This window comes from Erithacus rubecula (assembly GCF_903797595.1).
Source record: "Erithacus rubecula genome assembly, chromosome: 11".
Taxonomy (NCBI): domain Eukaryota; kingdom Metazoa; phylum Chordata; class Aves; order Passeriformes; family Muscicapidae; genus Erithacus; species Erithacus rubecula.
The window spans coordinates 8,327,311-8,351,129 of NC_136663.1; the positions used below are offsets into that span (position 1 = coordinate 8,327,311).

Sequence of the window (23,819 nt, forward strand, 5' to 3'; positions counted from 1 at the left end):
TCATTTTTCTTAGGTCAGACAAATGTATAGCTCTGAATAAAAGGTGTTGAAATGGGCTAGATTTAGCCAGTTTATGGCATTGCACGTTATTGAAAGCATTTATAAAATAGTGTATGAAGCAGAAATTCAGAGACTCAAAGTGATAAAATCAGAAATTCAGGATAGGAAAGTTGGTAGATTTGACTGAGATTAGTATTCATAGCTAAGTAAACTGCAGAATATTCAGGTGATCATGGTTGAGGTTGGAAAGACATGAGGTCTCCAGCTTGTGTATGGGAGCTTAGTGTTGCAGAAGCTGTGTTCTTAATTTCTTGACTCAACACAAGATGTTGAAAACCACCACATCTGGCACAGCTTGTTCTTGCTGAGGTGCTTCTGCTGAGCTGTGGAGAAGACTAACTCAAGCCAAAGTCTTCTTGCCTATAAAATGCCTGTAAGACTGCTCGAGATTTCACTGTATTCATAATACATGTTTTATCAACCATGGAGCCTGAATATTGTGAGGTTCACTGTGGTTCAATTTATCTGACCAAAAGTAAAGGTTGTTATGTAGTGGGAATTACATTTTAGAGGGGAATGAGGAGTGGAATTTGAACGTGTTTTGCAGTTCTTTCCAGCAGCCCTACTTTATTAATGGGGGACTTCAAAAGAGTTTGCAGGTGTATGAAAAAAGGCAAGGAGCTAAATCTAAAGTAGTGTGTTGGGTTTGGATTTCAGACCAGGAATGGGGTGAATGTAGGAATAGCAGATACTTTTAAACATGTCAAACAACTTTCTGGTTTTAGATTAGTTTAGTAAAAATGTTAAAAATGTTTTACTACCTTCATAGCACTGCCATAGACTAGAAATTTATCTGATTGGGCAAAATCCTGCAGAATCTGGTTAAAAGGCTGGCTAAAATGGGGGTCAAGTTTGCATGTCTTTAGGTTAGCTTTGTGTTGAGAAACTTTAACTAAACTGGTACTATTCAATACTGGTAAAAGTGCACACCTTTATTCTCTCAAATTTTAGTTGAAATTTGCTGTCACAATTCTGGTGCTTGGTGCAGATGAGTGGGAAGAAATGAATGGTGTTTCCAAGCCTGAGTTTTATGTTAGAGGAGCAGTTGCCTGGCCCTATCCCTGAATTCTCTTTTCAGATTAAAAATTAATTTTCTCTGATGATTAGGAATTGAATGTACTTGCTTTTTCTGAGTTGCCATTAATGTTTCATTGTGTTGTCTTTTGTTTCAGATGTTTGTGTCGCGCCTCACAGCTTATTTCAGAAGAAAATGTGTAGCAACAACAGATGAACGTGTACAAAAGATGAATGAAGTTCTTAATTACATTAAATTCATTAAAATGTATGCCTGGGTCAAACCATTTTCTCAGAATGTTCAAAGTGAGTTCCCAGACTCTGTAAATGTCTCCTTTGCTGCAGATGCCCATAACTTTGTGGCCTGGTGCAGCCTGGCACTGTCATCCTTCAGGTTCCTCTGTGTTATGCACAGTGGGCTGGGCAAGCAGACCTGCTTCTAAAATTTCATCTTCTAGTGTAATGATGTTTGTGGCATGGCACTAATCTTAAATTTTTCAGTTTTGTTCCTCTTTTATTATACATATATATTATATAGATATATTATATCAAATTGCTGTTATTATATTTAATAAATATGCTGGCTGCTCTGTTAAAAAAATTAAATCTCTATATTCATGTGGCGATTACAGACCATTATACTTTTCCTCCTCCATAATTGCTTTATTTGAGAAGTTTTATAATGTGATAAACACTAAAGTGTAGAGTTAAGCCTCTTTCTCAGTGTTTAGGATTATGGGACTGTCTGTGTGTATGTACCCCCTGAATGAACTTGGTGCCCCTATTTGTATTTCTAGAAATTCGTGAGGAGGAGCGCAAAATCTTGGAGCGTGCAGGTTACTTCCAGAGCATCACTGTGGGAGTGGCTCCCATTGTTGTTGTCATTGCCAGTGTGGTGACCTTTTCTGTCCATATGATCCTTGGCTATGACCTTACAGCAGCTCAGGTACTGTTGAAAATATTCTTTGCTTTTGATTCTGTAGCTTTTCTGCTGAGCCATTTCTTGTGTGGCTGTGCCTGTGTGCCATTCTGTATCCTCATTCACAGAAGTGAATGTCTGATGGCTGTGACAGCAGCAGATGTAGTCTTACCTTTTGCACAAAAGGCTCTTGGTGCTTTTTTGTCCTGACCTTCCTCAGAACAGGCTTTGGACTGAATGTAAATGAATACTCCTGTTCTGATGGGGCATTGGGGATTACTGGATCTTTTTTATTTTGCAGTGTGCTTGGATGCAAACAGCACAAATGTCTAAAAATAGGATTTGAATTTGTGCCTTGTAGGTTAATGCAGTGTTTGCTGGCTGCTGCATTTGTTAGACATACCAAAACAGACCTACTCTGTCTGTTAAAAGAGAAGGAGTTGGGTAGATTTTTCTGCTGTTTGACAATATGTTGAGTATTTAAGTGGCTGTTCTTGGACTGGGACTTTTCTATGGTTTTGACTTGTTGCTGTGCCATTTCAGCTTTTAGAAGGCTGGAGCTGTTAGAATACTGCATCCAAATGTGATTATTTTTCTTGTCTTGTTTATAGGCATTCACAGTGGTCACTGTCTTTAACTCAATGACTTTTGCCCTCAAAGTAACTCCATTCTCAGTGAAGTCTCTGTCTGAGGCATCTGTTTCTGTTGACAGATTTAAGGTAAGCAGTCATTTGGCCTCACAGTTTTCACTCTAAGTGTGGAGTGTTGTATGTGTTCAGTAGATGCAAAGGGAACACTTGGAAGCTACTATGATTTAATGGCAGAGAAGTTATTTTTTTTTTTTTTTACACTTGGCATTCCAGATTATTTGACTCTGCAAGAGATGCAAATGTAGTAAAGGAATATTAGCAGTTTAAGAATAAAAATAATGCCAATGTGAAAAGCAAAATAGTCTGATTCAATGATTTTATGATTTTGAAGTTGGCCACAAGAGGAGATAAGAATGATGGACTTGGTAGCTCACTGTATAATAATTTTTAACTGCATTTTAAGAACACATGTATGGAAAGACTGCAAGATGTGTACAATGAAATTTTATGGTTTGCTAATAAAACTTTTGGAAAATATTAGGTGTTAGGTAAGCAGGTTGACAAAAAACAGTGGAGTTGTATCTGTGGTCATAGAACCCTGAGGTTTTATATTTCCAGTCTAGATTAAGTAATTCCCCTATATGAGTAAAATGGAGTTGTGATCTGGCAGAACAGATCTATGGTAGAAAGTATAAAACTCTTATCATGAACAATCTTATCTCACATAATGGGAATTGGAGGATGAATACACTGTGTGTACTTTATGAACTCAGAGGGGAGACCTTTACTTTGTCTTGTCTCTCGAAGATAACAGTGTATTGCACATTGTGGAAATTTCCAGAATGGAAAATAGCACTTTCCAAATAGAAACTTTCACAAGCATTGACAGATACATGAATTCTGTGCAATGCATTCACAAAGCAAACAGTGTGAGAAAAACAGGATATGTAGAGTTGTTTTGGGATTCCATTGCTTTTGAGCCATTTTGCTTTGTCTTCTGAGTCAGCCTAAAATGAGCCTTGCTTAAATCTAAGTGCACTAAAGGGAATTTTCTGGGTGGGAAGAGAAGAAAAAGGAAATTGAATTATCTCCCAGTTTGGCTATAAATTGTGTAGGAAATGTAACATAAGGTGGGGATACTCTGACATCACAGTAAAAATTGACTCTTTGCCTCTGTAAATGAGTATGAGCTCTCTTATGAGTGTGTGATTCAGACATAGCAATTGCAAGAATAAATAAGGCTGGGAATTGAGAATTTTTAGTCACGAAAGACTACTTGGTTCAAAACAAATTGTGTAAGTGGCAAACATTTTATCCTGTAATTAAACTGTGTGAAAAATGTCTTCCTAATCTGTTGATTGTAAATACTGATGGATGTGGTGGAAAACATGATACACTTGACTTAATGGCTTACTTCATATTGCCAAGCAGCCTGAGATAGATCAGCTTCATTTATGCAAGATGACATTTTCCCAGCAGAAAAGTTGATGGGTAAAGGCTCAAGTTAAAAGCCATTCTGTCTCTGTTCCTAATGAGTTCGTGTGCAGGACAAGTCAATCCCTTTGTTTCAAGTGACCTTTCCTCTCCAGCCTGTGTGTTCTGCTCATGTGTTTTTAATCTGGTACATACAGAGCTGCAGTTGCAAACAGTGTCAAAGGAACAAGCCCCTGTCTTACCACATCCAGAGTACTGCAGTTCTGTGAAAGTCAAGTGTATCCAGGTGCTTCCACCACATCCAGGAATGCCCCAGCCACTTAGCAGACCTGGAGTTAGTTTACACTAATGAGCTACCTTTTGCTCTTCAGCTTCCTCCTACTATATAGCCTGATGTGTTTTGCTGCGTGAGTGTGCCGTAGGCTTGTCTCCCAGTCTTGATCAGGTGTCTCATCTTTACACCTCTCTCACAACTCCTATCAGAGTTTATTTCTAATGGAAGAGGTTCATATGATAAAGAAAAAACCAGCCAATCCTCACACCGCGATAGAGGTGAAAAATGCTACCTTGGCTTGGGACTTCTCCCACGCCAGCGTCCAGAGCTCACCAAAGTTGACCCCCAAAGTGAAAAAAGACAAGAAAGTCACCAAGAGCAAGAAAGAGAAAATGAAGCTACAGAATGAGGGACAGCAAGCTGTGCTGGCAGAGCAGAAGGGCCATCTTCTAGTGGACAGTGATGACCATCACAGCCCTGAAGAGGAGCACAAAATCATCCACCTGGTTAACCTTCGGCTTCAGAGGACTCTCTACAACATTGACTTGGAGATAGAAAAGGTAAGAAATGAAAGGAGGAAATCTGAGCTTTTAAAAGGCCTCATTTTAGCTGCCTCTGGAACAGAGAGAGAGCTGTGTGCTGTTCCATTCTGTATAAAATGGAGCATATTGTTTTTATGCACTCCTGTAATATCCATGGCAACTGCAGTATCCAGGATGCAGTGTCTGATCTTGCTGTAGACAGCTGTGCCGTTTTAGCAGCTAGATTTTGCAAACAGCCTGTGAAACAAGGGCAGACTGTATAGCTTCCACATCCAGCTGAGGGGTCTGCAGCTCCCAGCACAGTGTGGAAGCCACTGAGCTCAGAGAATCTGCAGGGCACCAGGTACCAGGTACTGGTGAACAGTGTGTTCCTGCAGTGGCTTGATAATTTTGCAGAGTTTCAGGAGTATTCTGGGTGAACATTTCAGATGATTAGGTGTTCCAACAGAGCATAACAGTGCTTTTCATTGAAGAATGTGCAATTTTCTTCCTTGAGAATTTTGGAACATTAGGGTGAAGGTCTTCAAGAATTGTAGAAGCATTTGGAGCTATTACTCCAAGATGTGTAAAAGCATGTAAGATGTCAAAGAAAAAGCACTGAACATAATACATGACATTATCTACAAATACAAAAGCTTACCAGTCTGCAGTTGGATACTGTAATAATGGAATTCATATATTTATGAAGATATTAGTACTTAAATTGTCTTATGTAGTTATACAAATAAAGGGAGAGATTTAAGCTATTTTAAACAGTAAGATTACCTATATCTTAAACTCTGGGGAAGAAGGCATATAGTTTAAAAAACTGTCACAAAAAGAAGTACAGTTACTTGAACATGTAGAGGCTGACTTTGTCTCAGAAGTGTGTATCAAGAGAAGGCCAGCAATGTGTTCCACAAGTGTCTATATACCTTTTTTGTTCACTTTACATTTTTAACAAAATGAATAAAAATAGTTTTGATAAATAAATTTATGTGAGTATTAACTCACCCATTCTATTGCAGAGGTGTTGTTAAAGGTGATTGAATTAAGTATTTTCTTGGTACACGTTCTTTAGCAAATTGAATTTAATTGTCAAGGAGTTTTACTGGACCCATATATGCTAAATTCTCTTTCCTTTCAGGCTTTTTCACTTTATATCTTTCCTTATCACTCTCAAAAGCATCTTGGTGCATTCTGTTCAGGCAGGCCTTGGTACTTTAGGTTTATTGATCCTCTGGGCCTGTATCCCTAGCAAGAAGGAAGCTGATCTTCATGCACTTATTTTTTTACCTGAAGAGTTGATTTGTTTTATTTCACTGTGGTATTGCATTCACTCTCTACAATTTGAGTGTTAAAATGCTGACCCATGTTTTTTTTTTTTTTGTCATGTCACTTTAGAGCTGTTATTCATATCCAACTGTCCTCTCACAGGTACTAAAGGTAGTCTGACTTCTAGAAGGGGTGAAAATGTAATGAGTACCATTTTTTTTTTTTCTTTCTGCATAGGGAAAACTTGTTGGAATTTGTGGCAGTGTGGGGAGTGGAAAAACTTCACTTATCTCAGCAATTTTGGGACAGGTGAGAAATCTTGTTTTGAATACTTCTGTTCTTCTTTCCCATCTCCTGTTTCACTTATTTGTACTCTGTAGAATGCAGTCTTTCCTAAACATGGGGTGTCAATATCTCAAGAGCTGGTCTGTAATTGCAGATGACCCTGCTGGAGGGGAGCATCGCGGTGAGCGGCACCTTCGCCTACGTGGCGCAGCAGGCCTGGATTCTCAACGCCACTCTCCGCGACAACATCCTCTTCGGCAAGGACTATGATGAGGAGAGGTTTGGCAGGCTGCTTGCTAATTTTCATGAAAGCTTAGTAATTCTTGGCCCACGTGTTGGAAAGATTTGATGCACAGTGCAGTTCAGATAAAGGCTCTATGCCCTTCTGGGGTCTGTCTATAAGTCTTCTCTAAGACCCATTTAGGATCCTGCTTCTCTTGCATTTGGCCTGGTGGCAGGGGCTGTCACTGTGCCTATCACTGCCCCTTGCAGTGAGGCTGGGCCTCATCCTGAACCTCTGATTAAAGCCAGCAGTTGCTGTGAGCAGCACTAAAGAGGTATTTGCTCCTGCTGTCCTGGCCTTGCCCTCTTCAAACACAATAACTGCTGTGTGCAATGTACTGACATCTTCCATGGCTCCCCCCCAGTGGGGGGCTTTACTTTGGCCCTTAGCCAGCTATCCTTGAAAACAAATTGTTTCTTTATTCTCACAATACTTCTGAAGTAGGTGATTAATTATTACCCTCAGCTTTCTCCTGGGAATCCAGGAGATGATTTCGGAATTCAAGGCAGATGATTTGTTTTAGGCTGCTGGAGTATCTGCTATTAGTGTAGAAAATGATATAATGCTGTACTAGATAGATAATTGTGGGAAAAATCAGTGTTCTTAACTATTTATCTACTTGTTCTTCAGATACAATACTGTGCTGAATGGTTGCTGTCTAAGGCCTGACCTGGCCATCCTTCCAAATGGGGACCTGACAGAGGTTTGTTTTGCTTATACTAAACTAATTATTAGATGGAAAAGAGTTCTGGCTTGACAGGGTAAACTGGAGTGAGGGTGTATCAGTCTTTGGTGCATATGAGCCAAGCTGTTGAATGCACTCTCTTGAGCTGAGCTGGACTGTTAAGAGTTATACGCTGTTTTTTTTTTTAAACTCAGATGTTGACTGTTTAGGAAAGGTTTTTTTTGTGTTGTAAATTTAGGTGCCTTAACAGCATCTAATTGAACTTGATTTAAAAGAGCTGAGAAAAACAGTGGCTACTTTAATTGACAAAAGGTAAAATAAGCAAAGAAAGTACTGCCATGTTTCAAGCATATTAACCTTGTTTGAATATATAACATGTCACAAAGTACACATCTAAACTGGAATCCATGTATGTATTAATATAATGTTATGGGGGAGTATATTAATATAAATATAAAAATGAATATTATGGTCTGCTTTTTGGTCATCTGTGTTGCCTGATGCTGAAGAAATAAAACAATGGGTGTGTCTCTGTGCAGATTGGTGAACGAGGGGCTAACCTGAGTGGGGGACAGCGTCAGAGAATCAGTCTGGCTCGAGCCCTGTACAGCGACAGGGACATTTACATCCTCGATGACCCCCTTAGTGCCTTAGATGCTCATGTTGGAAATCACATTTTTAACAGTGCAATAAGGAAGCACCTGAAGTCAAAGACTGTGCTTTTCATCACACATCAGCTTCAGGTACTGAGTCTCTCATAGTTTCTTTCTTGAACTTTCTTGAAACGGTTTGTTAATCAGTTGCCTTCATACTGGAAACTTCTCTACCCTAACCCTGTCTGTCTATAGAATGTGTAGTTTACATTTATAAACTAGGTTTGCAATATGCACTGATCACAGTTTAATTATTTGATACCAGTGCTGCTTGAAAATTTACTGGAGAAATAAATACCCTATTCAAAAATATTTTTGCTAACTTGCTATAAAGCTATTTCATCCAAGCAGAAAACAGTTATATTTGATGCCAGTAAATCATGATTGATGCACCTCAGATGTTTTGCTGTCTTCTGTACATAGAAATATTAGTGCTTAGTGTATCAGCATTTGCAGTGTTTAAGTATCCTGAGTCATGTCTTCCAGAAGAGATTGGTTTTGATGGGACACAAACTTTTTATTTGTGTAGTGTGAGTAATCATGGTGCTCTAGTCAGAGGAGGATCTCTGAAAATCAGCTGTCTCTTATGTGGGAATAGGTGTGCTGTGTGCCAATGTCTGCAGGCTGCTGAGAAGGGTTGTGTGGGAGTGCTTGATTATTGAATTTCATGATAGAGACATCTTCTTATTGCCACTTTCTCTAGTATCTTGTTGACTGTGATGAAGTGATCTTCATGAGAGAAGGCTGCATTACAGAGCGAGGCAGTCATGAGGAACTGATGAATTTAAATGGGGATTATGCAACTATTTTTAATAGCCTACAGCTGGGAGAAACACCACATATTGAGGTACTTGTTTATTTTAAAGTCTTCTGAATCTTGACTATTCTGAGGTGAACCAGGTGATGTTGGAAACCTGGAAAATGGCTTTACATATTTTCATGTATTGATCTGACCAATAGATTTCCTATAGAATAATCTGTGTTCCATTAGCACTTTGTCACAGTTTGCTTTTAGGGCATGTGTGCTAGAGAGAACTCTGCCAATGAGCTCATGGGTTAATCATGAAAGAATTGTGTCTCCCCTGGTGATGCTCAGAGCAGGAAGTTTCTCTCATTTTTCACTCTACTCCTTAATTTACCTTCAAATTAGCACAGCTTTTCAACAACCTTTGTCTGTAAAACTTCTTACTGGCTTGTTACTACTTTTTCAATGGGATGTGACTGAGACACAGCAGGTGTGACACAGCTTGTCAAAAGTTAAATGTGACAGTATTTTGGAAGCATAACTGAAGATGTTGTGTTTTGGGGGAGTTTGAGAAAAAATGTTTTGCCTTGACACGAATTCTGTTATAAAAAGAGTTTGTAAATGCAGACTTGAATATGTTCTCAAGTATTTCAGTTGGTGCAAAAATTGTAAATCTAGAAAATAACAAGAACCAGTCAGTACAACAACATCTAATTTTCCAGCAATTCAATTTTTCCCACCCTTCTGCTCTTCATTTCCTGAAGATAATCTCTGGAGTAAGGATCTTTGCATTTTGCTTTATAATAACTTACTTTTCTAAATATTCTGTGCATTTTCTCTTAGAAAAGATTTAAAGTACATCAGCAGTTTATTTTTTAAGATGTGAGAGGCTCCTTACTCACAAAGCATTTATAACAAAACATTTCTGAGAAAGAAGCATTATAAGAATTACAGATATAGAAGGAGCTTGGTGACACATTTTCCTGGGAGATCTTTATGAAAGAAGCAAAAGGATATAATGCATTGCTCTGCATATCCTTTGAGCCATGAAGGTTATAGTTCTGCCATTTTAAGACCAATATAATGATAGTGAACAATAGATTCTCCAGTCTTCATGCTTAGCTGACCTTCAATGTTGCTGTAAACATTAGCTCATGGAAGGACCATTAAATTGCATTCCCTAGGGGATAAGAATAAATGGATGTTCATTTGGATTCTCTGTGGTTTGATCTCATGTAAAGTGTAGGAAGGCAACCCTGAACATGGTGTGTCAGGGTTTCAGCCCATGTGGGCTGACCCTCAACAGGCAGTAACTCCCAGTTATGGGAAGATGGCTGGGTTTAGAACAGTGCTTTGACTAAAAGTGTGCACTTTAGTGTTGGATTTCTATAAGATCAAGTTAACCTGACTTTTCTTAAGAAAACTCTCATGGAATGTCTTTAAGTGCTAGAGTGCTTGGGGAAAGAAGCCTCTTTAAAAAATTGAGTTATTTTTACAAGGGATAGGGAGATTTTATCTTTTTTGCAGTAGTAGGGATATCACTCCTCTACCATGTACACTCATAATTTCACTGATTCTGGAAATTAACCTTGCACTCTACTTGTACAGGTTGGTAGTAGGTCATATTAATAGAGGAGGAGAATTTAATCCACCAGAGTTGGCAATCATTTGTAATAACTGTGAAGCTGATATCCTCCTTGATGTGAATGCTGAGCTATTGAAAGCATTTGTCCTTGGGTGGCAGATCAGTAAAAGTTCATGTTTAGATAGGAAAATGTTGAATCCAACTACTCTGATATGTTTGATGTCATTGTTTTCCTGCAGATTAATATTAAGAAGAACACAAACAATTCACTGAAAAGGCCCCAGGATAAATGTACCAAAACAGGATCTGTGAAGAAGGAGAAAGTTGTAAAGAAGGAAGAGGAGGGTAACTATGTAATCAAATTTCTGGCTGTAATGATTTTGTACTCCAGTAAGCTCAAAACATGTGCTTCAAAGTATATTGTTAATGTTATTGTTAATAACCTCTCAGGTTTTGGAAGCTGTCTCAATCCTAATCACTTAGTGTGGTTGATAGGATGCAGGCAGTGGGCAAAGAACATTCATTAGTTCTTTAAAGATAGTGCCTGTACAATGTTTTTAAGTTTAATCAGGCTCCTGCTGGTCAGATACCATCAGCACAAAGGAGCTGGTACTGCCTTGTCTCCCACACCACCTCTCCCTCCTGTCCTAAGAGGGTCATGTGTGCAGCTTGGCACTCAGTTCTGGGCAGGACATGGCATTTATGGGTGAAGGGAAGGTCTGACCTCTCTAGTTCTCTGTTTAATATTACCTTTGAACTTCAGGGTTTAAAAAGCAATAGTGAGGCTAATCCCAGCCTAACATAAGTCTGTGCTGATGAGGCTTTTTCAGCTGTACCATAACTTAAATGATTCTGCAGAAGAAATGTGACTTCTTGAAAAACTGTTTGGACCACTGAGTTCTCAGCATGAAGCATGTTTCTGAAAAGTACTCTGCACTGTTTGAAAGACTAATTTTCTGAGTATTCACAAATTTATAGGAGTTTCATGGAAGAGCTTTATTTTTCTCATTCCCTCTTCATCCTCTGTTTCACAGGCCAGTTGGTCCAGTTGGAAGAGAAAGGCAAAGGCTCTGTCCCCTGGTCTGTTTATGGTGTCTACATTCAGGCAGCTGGAGGCCCCTTTGCATTCCTCATCATCATGGCACTGTTTGTGCTGAATGTGGGCAGCACAGCTTTTAGCAACTGGTGGCTGAGTTTCTGGATCAAGCAAGGCAGTGGAGTAAGCTAAATAGCTTTTCTACTCTTGTCTAGTAGGCTTGGGGTTTGCTCTGCTAGACTAATCCCAAAAAGTCCTGTGAGACCAAATGGTTGTTCCTAATTTAAATAAGTTGTAATGCTCCCCAGGAGGTGGTCTCACTAGAGAGCTCATCTCCAAGAGTAAGAGAGCTCCAGCAATAAGAAGGATATAATCACTTATGTGGTTTAATGCTGCCCTCTTGTTCCTTTCCTTGGTTAACCTAAGAAAGATATGAAAAGGCAAACAAGCTAATTTTAGTGGTTTTTGTTTAAATGTGGTCTTATACTTCTGCAAGAGTTTTTTGTGGGGGCACAGAGAGGAAGTTACTAATCTGAGAGATGAAATAACAAGGTGAGGATGGCAAACAATATTAGAATGCAATGAGGTCCTTAAATGTATTTAAAGATCAAAAATAAAAGAGAATGAGAATGTATTAAGTGTTACAGTAAAGAATTTATTGCATAGTGGCAGAAATAACAGCAGTATTATCTATATAACAGCAGAGATCTATCCAGGGTGAATATGGCTGTGTGGTGGTATGCAAGTATCTGACATTGTTCAGAAAAACAGAAGAAATAAGCATGAAATGAGAAATTAGGAATCAAATCAAAGAGTCATTATGGCAGTATCTTAAAAGATATTGTAGGAAAAAGATCAAGGGCTACAAATCTACAAGTCAAGTATCTCTGCCAGGGCAAAGTTTCTGAAGTATTCAATGTTTACTGAAGTAATTTAAAGAAGAGATATCAAATATAGTGGGAGAAGACAAAAGATAGCTAAATTCTACCTCATACAATGTAAAAATGCTTCATTCTTGTATTAACCAACCTCTGAAACCTTGAATTTTCTGCAGAATACCACTGTGACATTGGGAAATGAGACAGTCATAAGCAACAGTATGAAAGATAACCCTCACATGCATTACTATGCTGGCATCTATGCACTGTCTATGGCAGTTATGTTGATCCTGAAAGCTGTTCGTGGTGTGGTCTTTGTAAAGGTATGTGCCAGTGCTGGTGTTTGTCTCCTCCTTCTGTGATTTGCTGCCACTGTGGTTCTTTTGGTCATCTCCCAGGAGAGACATTTGAACCAGAGTCAGTCATGGACTGTAATGTTTCCATAGCCAGCTCTTGAGGCTGCACCATGTTTCTGCTAAACTGCCCAAATTAATAGCTTCCTCCATTTGTTGGAAGCACAGAATGCAGTAAAAAACCTCTTATACTTAGAGAGAAACAGAATAGAATATTTGGGTGTCAGAGGAGAAGCAGTGGCAGGAAGGCAGACATTGTTTTATAACCCTGCAATGTTTTTTGCATTGTCAGGGAACCCTCAGAGCATCCTCAAGGCTCCATGACGAGCTCTTCCGACGGATTCTGCGTAGCCCCATGAAGTTCTTTGACACTACCCCCACTGGGAGGATCCTCAACAGGTTTTCCAAAGACATGGATGAAGGTATCTCTCACTGTGTGCCCTGTAAATCCCACATTCAGACCACTCAGTTAACTACTGAATACTCTGCAGTCTGTTGCTGTTGAGGTGGTTGTACCCTGTGTCTGTTCCAAATGTGCACTTGCAATAAACAAAGCAGGACTTGGGATATACCTGAGTTATGATTCCAGAAGGCAGCTGGTAGCTCAGTTCTGGTCATTCACTTACAAAGAAGGAAATGTGCCACTGCTGTTGAACCTCCAGGCTGCACATGGGCTCTCAGCAGTTTATGCAGGAGCAATTTAAAACATTAGAGTGAAGCTGATGTGCAGCAGAGGTGGTAATTAGGTCAGAGTTCCATCAGAGCTATTTCTGCAAATGGGAATGATTGGACTACCAGCAACTCAGAAAGTAAAAACATCCCAATGAAAATGTACATTTTTGATTTGAATAAACTAAGAGAAATCTTTGCTACTGATGTACAGCTGGATTGAGTTGATTTCTATAAGTTGTTTTAGTTTTCTGTACTTAAGATCTTCCTCTTTTCCTTCCATTTCACCAGTTGATGTTCGTTTGCCGTTTCAAGCGGAAATGTTCATCCAGAATGTCATCCTTGTGTTCTTCTGTGTGGGAGTGATTTCTGGGGTTTTCCCCTGGTTCCTGGTGGCAGTGGGGCCCCTTATTGTCCTGTTCACAGTTCTGCATGTTGTGTCTAGGTAAGTGCACCAGCTGCTTTGGCTAAAAGTACAGTTCCTTTCACCTTCAAGTATAATATAGTAGTTGGTGTATGGTGGTTTTGCATGAAACTCAAAGTGCTTCTTTCCTTACAGAGTCTTTATTCGAGAGCTCAAGCGTCTGGACAACATCACACAGTCTCCATTCTTGTCTCACATTACATCTAGCATCCAGGGTCTCTCCACAATCCATGCCTACCACAAAGGACAGGAATTTCTGCACAGGTCAGTCTAGATATCCATCTGGGAATGGTGGAGCACAAAGCTGAATGCAACAGCTTCTAGGGTTCAGAAGGATTTCTTACTGGGGTCTGATGGATCATTGGTTCTATGACTAAAAGTTAATTTTCTGGGGGGAAAAAATTGGGAGAACAGAAGGAAGGGTAAGGGAAAACTGGGAAGAGCAGTGGTGGGAAAAGTTTGCAAACCTTGGCATCATATTTTGGTTTGAAACTTTGTCAGTAACGAGTGTTCCCACCCTGAATCCTGATACTGGCACAGGGGTTTAAGTAGCTCTGATATTTGTAGAACATCAAGCTGATGGAGTCTACTAACCTTTGCTGTGTTTGTTCCAGGTACCAGGAGCTGCTGGATGACAACCAGGCCCCGTTTTACCTGTTCAGCTGCGCCATGCGCTGGCTGGCTGTGCGCCTGGACATCATCAGCATTGCTCTGATCACAACCACTGGCCTTATGATTGTCTTGATGCATGGCCAGATCCCTCCTGCCTACGCTGGGCTGGCCATCTCCTACGCTGTGCAGGTGAGTGGGACCACATACTGTGATGCTTAATTTCTGTTTTAATGTAGCTGTTGCTACTGAGCAAGCAGCATCCAGCACTGGCTCAGGGGAGCTGCAGGGCTCTGAGCGCTCGTGTTGGAGCTGCTGTTTGGCCTCTTCTGCCTCCTTGTGGTGCTGAGGTGAAATTAAAGAGCTTAAACACCTCATACTAAAAGCTGTTGCTCTTGGGAAGCATTTCTAATCTGGCGATTTCTCAAGCAATTCATAAATTATGGTGATTTTAAAATGGACTGTTTAATTAACTTGCTTTTAACACTTTAGTTATATGGTGCTCAATGTCAAGAGTATCAAATATCATTGAATTCTTTAGGTTGGAAAAGACCAATAATTGAGGAATTGAGTCAAACTATCACCTCAGCAATGTCAAACCCACCACTAAACCATGTGCCCATGTGCCTCATCTACACCACTTTTAAATACCTCCAGGATTGGTGACTCCACCACTTCCCTAGGAGTGCCACTCTGTTTCAGTGCTTGGCAACTGTTTTCATGAAGAATGTTTCTAACATCCAATCTAAACCTCCCCTGGTACAACTTGAAGTTGTTTCCTCTTGTCCTATTGCTTGTTAAGTGGGAGAAGAAAACAAACCCCCCACCTGGCTACACCCTCCTTTAAGGGAGTTGTAGAGAGTTGATAAGGTTACCCCTGAGCCTCCTCTTCTCCAGGCTGAGCCACCCCACCTCTCTCACCTGTTCCTCACAGGACTCCAGGCACTTCCCCAGCTCTGTTGCCCCCCTCTGGACATGCTCCAGCACCTCAGCATCTCTATTGTAGTGAGGGGCCTAAAACTAACACCAGGTTTGAGATGTGAGCTCACCAGTCCCAAGTACAGTCACTGCCCTGATCCTGCTGGCCATCTCTTAATTAAATAACAAGTCACAGCTCTAAAAATTTGTTTTCTTTTCACCATTTCAGTTAACAGGATTATTCCAGTTTACAGTCAGACTGGCTTCAGAGACAGAAGCTCGTTTCACCTCAGTAGAGAGGATTGACCATTATATCAAGGTAGGACTGCAATGCATTCAATTGCCTGTTGTGAAATTTTGTGTTGCTTGTTACGTTGCTGGCCTCAGCCATAGTAAAGAATGTGTGTTCCTGTTTTTAGAAAGGCACTAAAGCCTGTGCTGTAACACTGCACAGTGTGTTTGTTTTGTGAAGCACATGTATCAGCACTGGGGACTGGATGGCCCCAGAGCTGGTAGGTAACTAAACTTAGAGGTATTGCTGTATTTACATATGGCCATTGGAAGTTTGCTGACACTCATAGTAAAGAGTGGAGTGTGTGAAAGGGGTAACTTGAGGATTCAAAACATTATTTTTACAGCAAAAGGGTGGTGTTCTGGCATTCTTCATTCCAAACCTACTAGAATCCCTTCATTTAAACACAGATAACTGTTTGTTACTTTATCTAGAAGGAATTCCATTTCATCCTAATAAGCTTACTTTTCCACAGCTGTTTTATGTAATATATTTCTACATGCTTGAAAAGTCAAGGGAGTGCTCTTACTGCAAACAGGAGAAATGTGCTCAGCTGAACATGATAAATGTGCCAGGCTAAATGCTTAGCAAGCTGCTCTGATTATCTGTAACCCTTTCTTTGTAACTGGGATTTGTGTGTGCAGAACTGGGCATAGGTCAGTGGGGAAAGTGTAGCCAGGAGAAAGCCTCCTACTGGGTCCAGTATGTGAGATTAAAGACTTTTCAATTTAATGTTCCCTGTGAACCTCAGAGGGAAATACTTACATGTATCTCATATTATATATGTAATAATAATATATGTAATAATAATACATATTACATATGTATTTGGTAAATCTGGACTATATAGTAGTTGATATTTGTAGCAAAAAAACCTATATTGTTGTATAGAATGTCATTACAGAGGCAACAGGAGGGGAATTAGCAGTGTGGTCAGTGTAATACAGCAGACTTCTAGACCCCTGGGCCCACATCCAGCCAAGCAGCTCATCATGAAACTGCCATAAATGATCTGGGCTGAGTCTGCAGGGAAGAACTGCTGAAAGCTGCAGCTGATAATATTCCTTTAGTGCTTTGTTTACTGGAAGCTGAACTTCTGTATTTTTGTTAAAAGACACTTTCCCTGGAAGCTCCTGCTCGAATTAAGAATAAAACTCCTCCTCTGGACTGGCCACAGGAAGGTGAAGTTGTTTTTGAAAATGCGGAGATGCGGTACCGAGAGAACCTCCCTCTAGTACTTAAAAAAGTGTCCTTTACCATCAAACCCAAGGAAAAGATTGGCATTGTGGGGAGGACAGGCTCAGGTAAGGAAAACCACTAAGCAGAGTTAAATTATTATTTTTATATAATAGATTGGGGCAGTTACATTAGTTTTCCTCTGAGTTATTTGGTTGCACAGGAGGGGTTGAGCACTCTGTCCCTGAAGGTTTCCATTCATGTCAGTACAGAAGCAAGATCTCTGTAAACAGTAATGAAAACCAGTTTCCATTTAGACCAGAGGGATATCCTACTGGCTTGAGCCAGTGTGTTGATCATATTTAACTCTCTAAACCACTGACCAGCACAGATCGGTGCCTACAGTGTGCTCATTGCAGCTTGTCTGACTTTTGAAAGATTCTGTACTTATGTTGCAGCCAGGTTTGGCTCAGAGGCATCTCAGAACTCTGTAATGTAAAGAATCCAAACCCCAGTTTGTGAGATGACTTAACCTCAAAATGAGTTTCTAAATAAGTAATTTATATTTTTGTATTGGGTTTTCATGGCAGGGTTTTGGCAGTGGGGTTGTGGCAACACTGAAGGAATGGCTTCTTTGAGGTGAGATTAATAGCTGCCCCCACAATTGCTCAGAAGTTTAAATGCTGAACCTCAGAACTCACCAGAGCACTGCTTGCCAGGACTTTTTGGTATTTTAAAACTTTTCTTAGATGTGGACAGCCTTTAAAATGCTTTCTCATCTGAAAGCTGTTATGATTCTGTAGAAACACCGGTCTTGTTTTTCCTGTCTAATTTTTAGGGAAGTCTTCCCTTGGAATGGCACTCTTTCGTCTCGTTGAACTGTCTGGAGGCTGCATTAAAATTGATGGAGTAAAAATAAATGATATTGGCTTGGCAGATCTTCGGAGCAAACTCTCCATAATCCCTCAGGAGCCCGTGCTGTTCAGTGGCACTGTGAGGTTAGTGAGACCATAAGAAGGCAAGAAGGGACTGAGCAGTCTTCCAGTTTATACCTGAACTGCAGTAGGTGCCTGGTGAGGTGGTAGCTCTCAGGCATCCTAGTATCTCTGCTAGTTTTGAAACAAAAAACACAGATGAATGATTTTAGCTGACCCAGTACAGCACTGGGTGTGATCATCCTGTATGGAAGTTGTGCTTCCCTTCAGGTGTGATTTGAGTTTTAGCATCTTTGTCTTCCATCTCTGCTCTTGTTTTTTGGCCGTTCTAACCTCAGTGTGCTGGGAGCATCTGCTTTCCTTGGCAAGGAAACTGTTAGTGGAAGGCTGGATAAGAATCACCTGTCTGGATGAATTAGCACACTGCTGGTTTGCCATTCATTGCAGAGTTAAAATCCTACTTGTTTTCTGCTTCCCACTCCAGATCAAACTTGGATCCTTTCAATCAGTACAGTGAGGAACAAATCTGGGCTGCTTTGGAAAGGACTCACATGAAGGAGTGTGTAAGTATTATGTGCTCTGGGAGATAAGTTTGCATTTGACTTCTGAAGCAACATGATCTGTTAGTAGCTACTTCAGAGGTCTTTATCTAAGCTTTTTTTTCTGCATTTTGCCCCTTATTCTCTATGGCTTATTTGACAGATTTTTTTTTTTTTTTCCCATGACTTTACTAGACTGATATTTTTTGGTTTTTAAAGGAACATGCCATATTCTGTGTTTTTTTAGTATATAGCATAGCAGAGTGCTGCTTCATTACAGGGGTTCTTAGGGAATTTAAACATTTCAAGTTATATTTTTCTCTGTGCCTTAGTTGTGCATTCTACATCTCTGTTTGTGGCTGTACATATCACATGTGCAAATTTATACTGAACTTAAAACCTGCCCTTTGCAAAGCCCTCTGCAGCAAGTCTTGCTGCCATGACGTTTCCAATTCTATTTCTTATAAGTCAGGTGGCAGGTATGGCTATGGAACATAGGCTGCAGGAATTCCTGCAGGGAATAGGTTCACTCTCTTCTCCTGGGGACAAAGACTGAGATTTGTTTGTGTTTATATGATTTTGTGCAGTGCTCTAAGATTTTTTGCCTCTTCTTCCCCACACAGATTGCACAGCTGCCTATGAAGCTCGATTCAGAAGTGATGGAAAATGGGGAGAACTTTTCTGTTGGAGAGAGACAGCTACTGTGCATAGCTAGAGCTCTGCTGCGCCGTTGCAAGGTGAGCACAGCAGGGAGAGAAATAGCTGGAGATACCAAGATAAGATTTTTGTGCTGGATTCCTTCTGTCTGTCAGAGGAATCACACCAATAATTATTGCAACCCAGAGAGGTGTAAGGTTAAAACAATCAGGAAGGTATCTGAGCCAGCTCCTGTAATGTCCTGCCATTGGAAAGGCATTGTTTGCAAGTGCTGACATTAGTGTGTCAGACTGGCCTAATTATTTATTCAGTGTCCTTTTACTGGGGAGCATCAGATTCTTCCTTTTTTCCACCTTTTTGTGAATATGAGCCAAGTGTTGTCCTTCTACCCAGTGCTCCACTAAAATGTAGTCTCCAAGTGGAATTTGGGATTATGCCATGCAAGCCAAGTGAAAGATTTTGCGGGAATAGAATGCAAGCAATAATTGCAGTGAGAAAAGACTTTTGGATTGAGATTGACCAGGATTCTTGTTTTAACAACCTTTTTTTCTGAAATGTGTCCTATAATATTTTAAAGTTCTCTCTGCATCTGTTTTTAATGCCAGACTACTCAGCAGAAGTTACTGCTGTCTCTGCAGGTACCTGCACAGGGCATGTCCAGTTTAGCTTTAACAAGAAATCACTCCAAATCAGTTTGTGTGAGGGGAAGAGACTTCTTACCCAGTCAGTGTTAGAGAGCTATTAAGTCTAGTCAGTGTTGACTTACTTCAGGAGGAATGTCACCAGCAGGGATATGTCAAATTAGTTTACTGGTGAAATTTGTATTTGATCTTCATCTATTGAATATAAAATTGAAAGTAGTAGAAATTTGAGTCCTGGGTCATAACCCACATGTAGCTCTAGGATGTGACCATAAAATGTAAGTGTCATCCATAGGCTTTGTTGAAAACAATTACATAAAGAAAACTGAAAGAGTAGTTGTAAAACCTGCATTTGTGCCCACAGGATTGCATTTGTGACAATGCTTGGTTGTGGCCATTCTGCCCACTCTATGTATTCTTATATTCAGGGAGGGAAGGTGTGACCATGGGTAACAGCCAGGATTCTGTGCTGTTTTCTTTCAGATACTGATCCTGGATGAAGCAACAGCTGCTATGGACACAGAGACAGACTTACTGATCCAGGAGACCATCAGAGAGGCGTTTGCAGACTGCACTATGTTAACAATTGCTCATCGCCTGCACACGGTCCTGGGCTGTGACCGGATCATGGTGCTAACACAGGGACAGGTGAGCAGGGAGGCATCTCTGCCTCTGCTCTGATGTGTCTATGAACTGAGGGAACAGCTGCACTGCTGTTCATTCATGTCCTTGGTAGTAACAGTCCAGTTGCAAATGAATCCTGTGACAAGATCAAAGGTGGCAAAAATTGTTTTTCACACCAAAAAAGTACTATAGAATAATAGTCAGTCTTTAAAAATCTTCTTGAGGTTTCCTTTGTAGGTTAATTCTGTGATGGGTAATAACAAAAACATCTCTGCTGGGGCTCAGTGGCAATTTCCCATTACTTGCATAAAGCCCTATGCCATCAAGCACACCTTTGACAGATACTTTATCTATTTTTCAGGCTTCCATTTGGGAGCCTGAAGAGTTAAATGCAACAACATTGGGCAAGGCTCTTTAAGGTAGAAAAGGCAAAAAACAATAGCATCTGCCTCTGCCAGAACTACCAGAGGTTGCTTCCTGTTGAGCTAGTGCCAGTTTTTGAGCCAATTTGAAGCATTCCAGGTTATGGTATCCATAAAGGCAGGTATTTTCACTGCCTGGTGTTTCATCTAAAGATGAATGCTGTGTTTTCTATTCTTTACCATCACATCACAAGTCCAAAGGCTGGGAGTCACTTCTCTATTGAATTTTACTGACATACTTTACCTGCCTTGTTTGTTTTCAGGTAGTGGAATTCGACACCCCGACTGCCCTTCTGGCCAATGAGAACTCGCGCTTCTATGCTATGTTTGCTGCTGCAGAGAACAAGGTTGCTGTCAAGGGCTGAAATTCAGGGCAAAGTCACTTTAATTTTGGAGAGCTACGCTCCCTGCCTGTGGCAGGCCAGCTCTTCCTCCTCCTTGCAGATTATTGCCTTTTCATCTTTTAATTTTTAGCACAATGTGTCAAGTCAGAGTTTTTAAAACCATGTCAGAAGAACTCTTCATGTTTTTATTATTGTATTTATTCCATATTACTAATTTTTTGTTATTAAATGCACTCTACAAATGGCTCAGGGAGCCATAGTTATAAATGTATCAGAGGCCTATAATGAAGCTTTATACATGTAGCTATATCTATACATAATTCTGTATATAGCCTATATTTACAGTGGAAATGTAAGCTGTTTATTTTATATTAAAATAAGCACTGTATTAATAACAGTGCATATTCTTTTCTATCATTTTTGTACAGTTTATGGTACCAGAGATCTGGCTTTATCAGACTGTATCAGACAACGTTTTGCCTTTTACAGTTCATCTTTTCCTAGTGCCGGATTTTCTGCGTGTCTGAGTGGAAGTGAAGCTTTGCAATAGTGTCCTTTATTGTCACATCTTTGTCTAGCGCAGCAGAGAAGAGCTCTGTGGTGTAACTATTGCATTGTAATTTATCAAAGCTATTTGGGGCATCGCTAATGTTCACCACGGCAGCAGCTGCTGCTTGCCATGATGCTTTTCCAAAGCAGGGTTTTAGTGATCCGAGTGGAGAACCACTTCTGGGTCACATTAAGGCCTTGTATTTTCTCAGTGTCCTGACACAGTATTTCTTACTGTATCAGCAGAATTTATTTTAATGCAAGCAAGCCCAAGCTCTTCCTGCTTCGCTGATCTAACACAACCAAAATCTTACTGTTTGTGGAATGATCTGTAACAAATTAATCATAAGGTTCAAATCATACACTGTATGCTGGCAAGAAAGCCTTTTAAGAGTTGCTTCAGCTGACTGACTCTTTATCTTGAAGCTGCTAACACTCCTCAAGGTTTAGGTTGGCTTTCACTGGCATGGGTAACACTTAACTCTTTGTTCTGCTCACTTATACTAAGGTTAATCAACATCGATATTTCCTGTTTCTTTCTTGCACACTTGTTAAGGAAGCAGTCCTCGACCCCACATCTTCTGGAACCTTGAAGAGGTTCCTGTTGATCAGGATGTAACACTGGTGTAGGACATGGTTTTCTTACTGTAAATGACCTACCTCAGGTTACTGGGTCCTGCGTAGTGCGTTGCCATGATCACTGTACACCATCCCTGTTTTCTGGGACCTGTGGCCCAGGGGGACACAGTTGCTCCTGTGATAGCCGTGACTTATTGAATGGTCAGCGTTGCATGTCTTTGTCAACTTGGACATTTTGTAGCCTTAGCATGTTTGCAAAATGTCTCATTGAGGCAGAAATCTGAAAAGTAAATAAAACTATTTTGGGTTTTGTAAATTTTATTGGCTTAAGTGGTTTGTTTTGGGCACATAAAGAACTTCACACCTTTTTGAGCCCTGGGCTTTTGTTGTTTTTTTTTTTCCCCTCTTCCTGTTGTCATGCACTGCGGTCTGATCTTTCTTCAGAGTAAAGATGCTTCTTTAAAAGTGTAGTGGATGATTTTTGTGCCCTCCAGCATGGGGGTAGCTTGCAATACATGTATGTTGAGTAGTACAGGGAGTAATAATTTATAGTGCAAGTGTTCAAGCCAGGTAGAAGGGCTGAGGTCAGGTGGAAGACCACCTTAGGCTCTTATTTTCCATTTTCTTTACCTGAAGGCACTACTGTTTATAGAGTGACTACTGAAAAGTCACAGAAGTATTTCTACCTACCAGTACCTCAGGCAAATTGTGGCATTAACAGAGCTTGCACTGTAGCATGAAGTAGCACAAAAAGCATTGTTTGGATTGTTCTTGACTCTTGTCCAAAGCGAGAATTAACTGGCACAAACCTTACTCTGCTCACATGCCTGGAGTTTACCCCATGGACTTCAATATTTTCCTTGAAGGAAATGGGCTAATGTACCTGGCTCTGTGTGCTGCTGGGGTCAGTGTGTGGCTTCACTTTTGCAGCTAAGGCTGAGCTAATGGCAGTCTGGGCAAAAGAGGAGCCATCCTGATCTTATCCTCCTTCTTCTTCCAGGCTGGAACTTCCTCTTCCCTTTCCGATGCCAGCAGTGGCTCTTGTGTGGTCCAGTTCAGAAAGCTAACTTGCAGAAAGCAGGAATGCTGTACAAAGGAGGAGACAGGAAGGCACCACTCACAGGAAGGGAGGTGAAGTGGGGCTGCTCTTTTCAGTAGGTGCTGGTTGTAACAGTAGCATAGGTGTGAGAGGACCTGCTCAGCATTCACTGCCCCAAACTGCTGTTATATTCTCCTAAAGAGCTGAATCTTTGCTGCAGCTTTGGTCAGCTGAAACAGCTCAGCAAAGTGTCAAACCAGGGTCTGTAATGGAGCAAGTGAACAGTCATCTGTGAAGCAGGGATTAGCTCAACCATTTTGTTAAACCTTGGCTGCAGCACTGTTACCTTGGAATTAAAGACAGAGACTGACAGAAGGAAAAGCTCTTCTGTTGTGATCACTTCTGTGCTTCATTTGGCACTTGTCTCACAGGTGTACTGAAGTATTGCTGCTCACAGAGGTAGCTGTAATTTTTACTGGCTTTCACCCTGAACCACAGGAGCAAGCTGTGGCCTGACCAAGGACCCTTCCTGCAGCAGGGAAGAAACATTAATATTTACAAATGGGACTGAAATATCTGGATCTTTGCATTCTGCAAGAGCTTTATGATGATGACTGGAATGTTCAGGAGTTGGATTCTGCTTTAGAATTTATAGTATGATAGCCAGAGAAGACTTCATCCTATGAGGAAAAGAATAAGACACTGGGATTGGGACAGAGACTTTCCTTAAAGAGATCCTCCTGAAAATACCATGGAGATAGTAAACCAGAATAGAAGCTATCAGCTGGCAACTAAGCCCCACACAGTCCTGT

At 40.6% G+C, this 23,819-nt stretch overlaps 1 protein-coding gene across 11 annotated transcripts in view; it reads left to right on the plus strand.

Annotated features, from left to right (window-relative positions):
• Nucleotides 1-23,819, plus strand: part of ABCC5 (ATP binding cassette subfamily C member 5) — a 66,298-nt gene that overhangs the window by 20,490 nt on the left and 21,989 nt on the right. For 8 of the 11 annotated variants that reach the window (XR_013775516.1, XM_079315567.1, XM_079315572.1 and 5 more), the window contains 23 exons: nucleotides 1,233-1,380; nucleotides 1,872-2,020; nucleotides 2,605-2,712; nucleotides 4,501-4,851; nucleotides 6,325-6,396; nucleotides 6,527-6,651; nucleotides 7,286-7,358; nucleotides 7,880-8,083; nucleotides 8,697-8,840; nucleotides 10,563-10,668; nucleotides 11,358-11,542; nucleotides 12,414-12,560; nucleotides 12,883-13,012; nucleotides 13,551-13,704; nucleotides 13,819-13,947; nucleotides 14,298-14,484; nucleotides 15,440-15,529; nucleotides 16,617-16,806; nucleotides 17,517-17,676; nucleotides 18,098-18,176; nucleotides 18,776-18,889; nucleotides 19,934-20,098; nucleotides 20,760-20,843. Coding sequence is in view for 10 of the 11 variants with exons in the window: in XM_079315567.1 (XP_079171693.1) it covers nucleotides 1,233-1,380; nucleotides 1,872-2,020; nucleotides 2,605-2,712; nucleotides 4,501-4,851; nucleotides 6,325-6,396; nucleotides 6,527-6,651; nucleotides 7,286-7,358; nucleotides 7,880-8,083; nucleotides 8,697-8,840; nucleotides 10,563-10,668; nucleotides 11,358-11,542; nucleotides 12,414-12,560; nucleotides 12,883-13,012; nucleotides 13,551-13,704; nucleotides 13,819-13,947; nucleotides 14,298-14,484; nucleotides 15,440-15,529; nucleotides 16,617-16,806; nucleotides 17,517-17,676; nucleotides 18,098-18,176; nucleotides 18,776-18,889; nucleotides 19,934-20,098; nucleotides 20,760-20,843 (3,294 nt within the window). In the remaining variant the exon portion in view is untranslated. Of the gene's footprint in view, nucleotides 1-1,232; nucleotides 1,381-1,871; nucleotides 2,021-2,604; nucleotides 2,713-4,500; nucleotides 4,852-6,324; nucleotides 6,397-6,526; nucleotides 6,652-7,285; nucleotides 7,359-7,879; nucleotides 8,084-8,696; nucleotides 8,841-10,562; nucleotides 10,669-11,357; nucleotides 11,543-12,413; nucleotides 12,561-12,882; nucleotides 13,013-13,550; nucleotides 13,705-13,818; nucleotides 13,948-14,297; nucleotides 14,485-15,439; nucleotides 15,530-16,616; nucleotides 16,807-17,516; nucleotides 17,677-18,097; nucleotides 18,177-18,775; nucleotides 18,890-19,933; nucleotides 20,099-20,759; nucleotides 22,285-23,819 lie in introns of those variants that run through there. The other 3 variants (XM_079315568.1, XM_079315569.1, XM_079315576.1) reach the window with 2 other exon arrangements.